This window comes from Symphalangus syndactylus, chromosome 1 (assembly GCF_028878055.3).
Source record: "Symphalangus syndactylus isolate Jambi chromosome 1, NHGRI_mSymSyn1-v2.1_pri, whole genome shotgun sequence".
NCBI classification, from domain to species: Eukaryota; Metazoa; Chordata; class Mammalia; order Primates; family Hylobatidae; genus Symphalangus; species Symphalangus syndactylus.
Window position 1 is genome coordinate 64,339,291 of NC_072423.2, and position 4,833 is coordinate 64,344,123.

Here is a 4,833-nt window from a genome sequence, read left to right on the forward strand (position 1 = left end):
GGCATAATCTTAGTCAAGCACCCAGATTAATTATTTCAGACCACAGATACTGAAACACCAAAGTGATAAGGGGGCAGGTATTTCAGTTAGCTACTGCTGTATAACAAATGACCCCAAAGCTTAGTGACTTAAAACAATGATTTGTTATTTCTTATCATTCTGCCAGCTGGGAGGTTCTTCTGCCCGCCTCACCTGGGGTCATGCACAAGGCTACATTTAGCTAGGGTGTCAGCTTGGGATGGGCATAGCTGGGATGCTGGGTCACCTGAGTCTTTCTCTCCATGTGGTATTGTTTTAAAATATAGGTTTTAGCGCTTCCTCAGGATGTAAAGTGTAACAAGGGGGTCGGGGTAGGCAGTGTGGGTCTGTGAGGCCTATGGGTGTCCACGTTCCCTAGCTCCCCCCGCAGCCGGCTCCGCAGTGGTACGCTCCGGTTGCCCATTAGGGAAGACGCAGAGGGAATGCTGCGTCTTCTCCAGCGCTTGTTGTGGCCGAAGTTACTGCAGGACCGCCAGAGCAGCCTTGGCGCTATGGAGGAGCCTAGGGCTAACCCTCAGCCATACTTGGGGCTGGTCCTGGAGTTGCTACGCAGGGTTGTGGCAGCACTGACTGAAGGTATGAGACCCGATTCTCTTCCTTATGGTTTTCCGTGGGAATTGGTGATATGTGCAGCTGTCGTTGGATTTTTTGCTGTTCTCTTTTTGTGGAGAAGTTTTAGATCAGTTACAAGTCGGCTTTATGTGAGAAGAGAGAAAAAGTTTGCTGTGGCACTTTCTGGACTAATTGAAGAAAAATGTAAACTACTTGAAAAATTTAGTCTTGTTCAAAAAGAGTTTGAAGGCTATGAAGTAGAGTCATCTTTAAAGGATGCCAGCTTTGAGAAGGAGGCAACAGAAGCACAAAGTTTGGAGGCAACCTGCGAAAAGCTGAACAGGTTCAATTCTGAACTTGAGCGTGAAATACTCTGTCTAGAAAAAGAGTTAAGAAGAGAAATCTAAACATTTTGAACAAAATCAATTGATGGCAGATATTTCCAAAAGGATACAGTCGCTAGAAGATGAGTCAAAATCCCTCAAATCACAAGTAGCTGAAGCCAAAATGACCTTCAAGAGATTTCAAATGAATGAAGAACAACTGGAGATAGAAATACAAGATGCTTTGAATGAAAATTCTCAACTTCAGGAAAGCCAGAAACTGCTTTTGCAAGAAGCTGAAGTATGGAAACAACAAGTGAGTGAACTTATTAGACAGAAAAGAACATGTGAAGACTCCAAAGTACACGTAGAACAAGTTCTAAATGATAAAGAAAATCACATCAAGACTCTGACTGAACGCTTGCTAAAGATGAAAGATGGCGTTGCTATGCTTGAAGAAGACATAATGTATGATGATAACTTGGAATTAGAAATGAACAGTGAATCAGAAGATGGTGCTTACTTGGATAATCCTCCAAAAGGAGCTTTGAAGAAACTGATTCATACTGCTAAGTTAAATGCTTCTTTAAAAACCTTAGGAGAAAGAAACCAAATTTATATTCAATTATCTGAAGTTGATAAAACAAAGGAAGAGCTTACAGAGCATATTAAAAATCTTCAGACTGAACAAGCATCTTTGCAGTCAGAAAACACACATTTTGAAAGTGAGAATCAGAAGCTTCAGCAGAAACTTAAAGTAATGACTGAATTATATCAAGAAAATGAAATGAAACTCTACAGGAAATTAATAGTAGAGGAAAAATACCATTTAGAGAAAGAAGAGAAACTTTCTAAAGTAGACGAAATGATCAGCCATGCCACTGAAGAGCTGGAGACCTATCGAAAGCGAGCCAAAGATCTTAAAGAATTTGAGAGAACTATTCATTTTTATCAAAAGAAGATTATTCTCCATGAGAAAAAAGCACACGATAATTGGTCGGCAGCTTGGACTGCTGAAAGAAACCTCAATGATTTAAGGAAAGAAAATGCTCACAACAGACAAAAATTAACTGAAATAGAGTTTAAAATAAAACTTTTAGAAAAAGATCCTTATGGACTTGATGTTCCAAATACAGCATTTGGCAGAGAGCATTCCCCATATGGTCCCTCACCATCGGGTCGGCCTTCATCTGAAACGAGAGCTTCTCTCTATCCTCCAACTTTGTTGGAGGGTCCTCCCAGACTCTTACCTTTGCTTCCAGGGGGAGGAGGAAGAGGCTCCAGAGGCCCAGGGAATCCTCTGGACCATCAGATTACCAATGAAAGAGGAGAATCAAGCTGTGATAGGTTAACTGATCCTCACAGGGCTCCTTCTGACACGGGGCCCCTGTCACCTTCGTGGGAACAGGACTGTAGGATGATATTTCCTCCACCAGGACAATCATATCCTGATTCAGCTCTTCCTCCACAAAGGCAAGATAGATTTTATTCTAATTGTGCTAGACTCTCTGGACCAGCAGAACTCAGAAGTTTTAATATGCCTTCTTTGGATAAAATGGATGGGTCAATGCCTTCAGAAATGGAATCCAGTAGAAATGATACCAAAGATAATCTTGGTAATTTAAACGTGCCTGATTCATCTCTCCCCACTGAAAATGAAGCAACTGGCCCTGGCTTTGTTCCTCCACCTCTTGCTCCAATCAGAGGTTCATTGCTTCCAGTAGATACAAGGGGCCCGTTCATGAGAAGAGGACCTCCTTTCCCCCCACCTCCTCCAGGAACTGTGTTTGGAGCTTCTTCAGGTTATTTTCCACCAAGGGATGTCCCAGGTCCACCACGTGCTCCATTTGCAATGAGAAATGTCTATCTACCGAGAGGTTTTCCTCCTTACCGTCCCCCAAGACCTGGATTTTTCCCCCCAACCCCCACATTCTGAAGGTAGAATGAGTTTCCATCAGGGTTGAGTCCAACTTCAATTGAGCCTGCTGCTGAATATCCAGAAAGACAGCAAGAAACCTGACAACATTTTTGCCCTCTTCAAAAGTAATTTTGACTGATCTCATTTTCAGTTTAAGTAACTGCTGTTACTTAAGTGATTACACTTTTGTTCAGATTGAAACTTAATGGAACTAAAATTCTCAGGATAGTATTTTGTAAATGAGGATGATTTAAATATGAATCTTATGAGTAAATTATTTCATTTTATTTTATTCTAGATGGTATAATTATTTTAATTTGATTAATCCACTATTATATAAAGAATGGTGGGAGTTTTATATATGTAATCTTGCAGGTGGGGAGGCTTTAAATTGTCTTTATGCCAAGAACTGTATTTACTGTGGTTGTAGACACATGCGAAAGTAACTTTATGCTTAAATAAATTTTAGTTGATTTTAAAAAAGTTAAAAAAATTTTTAAAAAGAAATATATAAATATGCACAGGTGGGAAGGTAGAATACTATGTAACTGTTAGAATATTTCACTTTAAACCAAGATCTATCTTGGAACTTCTGTCTTATAGATTTTATATCCTCTTTCAGTACTTTGAGAGTGTAAAACATTTATAGCAGAAAGTATTCGTGTTTCCTCTGTTTTCCTCAAGAATGGTTTCTTCGCCCTCCCTTTCCTTCCCTTCGTCTTCCCTAAGCTAATTTCTTCCTATGTTTGTCATCATATCATTACATAATTGCGTTGTCATTTCTTTTGTTTTATTTTTATTTGGTGGGAACAACTTTATCCAGAACTTTTACTTGCCCCAGAATTATATAGATCGGTTTTTCCTGACTTCTTTCCCAACCTTTACCTCTGTTGGTGTTCTAACAGTTTTAGTTTTATGTTCTGCTTTTCTCTTGCTGTGGCAAGGGGAAGGAGTAAATCTAAGATTGTGTTTAATTGGAGTTGGTGAATTTGATCTCTGTTTGAGCTCTCTTCTCTGGAATTCTGTTAAAAGATGAAATGTATCTTGTTCCCTGAAAGATGCCCTCAAATTTGGGGTTAGTCCTTCACGCAAGCTGGGCCATCAAGCCATTGCTTCTTTTGGGGACAATCTGCCCTCACTTTTAAAAAATATCCTGGCTCACATGCCTCCCCCAGCAGTTAATGCCACTCCAGTCTCCGCTTGAATGTAATAAAATAAGAGAAAAGTAACTATTTGGGACATGATGTGCCCTTATTGTACACTGGGGCTTCCTATACATTTTCCTTCTTCCCTTGAACCACCACTATCCTCAGCTACTTTATGCTCCTGTTCTGTTAAAGCCCTGTTTGCTAGTGGAAAAATTTAACTCCTGCTGATTTTTTTTATACTAGGCCTTTTGCCTTCCTTCCAGTGAGAGAAAAATAGAATGGTAAGCCTAGTGGTTTCTTCCTTCACTGTTGAATACTATTTATCCAAGGTATCAGGAAAGAACTTCCAATCAGAAAAGACATGTATTATTTTCACAACTGGGTAGCATATCTCACTCCCAGGATGGAAGTTAGGTGGGGATTGCAAGATTAAGGAGATTTTTCTTGATTTTTGTCTATGTATCATATCCACAGAACTCTTTCTGGAGGAATTTTATGTTGAGCCAGGCATCCATTTCCAGAGTCTTCCATTTCTAGATACTTCCAAAGTTATAGCACTGTTCCTAAATCATTTGTTGGCTTTATTTATTAATTTATTGTTCACTTCATTTCATTAGGTTCAGTATGAAACAGGTATTGTCATCTCTTTGTGTCTACCTTGCCACCTTTCCCCAGAATAGGCCTGAATGAGATTGAAAACGTTACTTCAGCTCCTTGTGTCTGACATTGCTTGTTTGTAACTAAGAAAAATAATGTTTGCTTTTGTTGAATGACTACTAATTTTTTTCCATGAACCTAATAAACTAAAAAGAAAGTTGAAATAATAAAGAGTGAACAAGTATAAAAATCCATG

General features: G+C 39.3%; 1 protein-coding gene across 1 annotated transcript; it reads left to right on the forward strand.

Annotated features, from left to right (window-relative positions):
* Window positions 1–518: 518 nt before the first annotated feature.
* Window positions 519–2,850, forward strand: CTAGE1 (cutaneous T cell lymphoma-associated antigen 1). Its single transcript, XM_055236488.2, is given in 2 exon segments — window positions 519–982; window positions 984–2,850. Coding segments are annotated over 2 exon segments (2,319 nt in total). The 5' UTR covers window positions 519–530.
* Window positions 2,851–4,833: the final 1,983 nt, after the last annotated feature.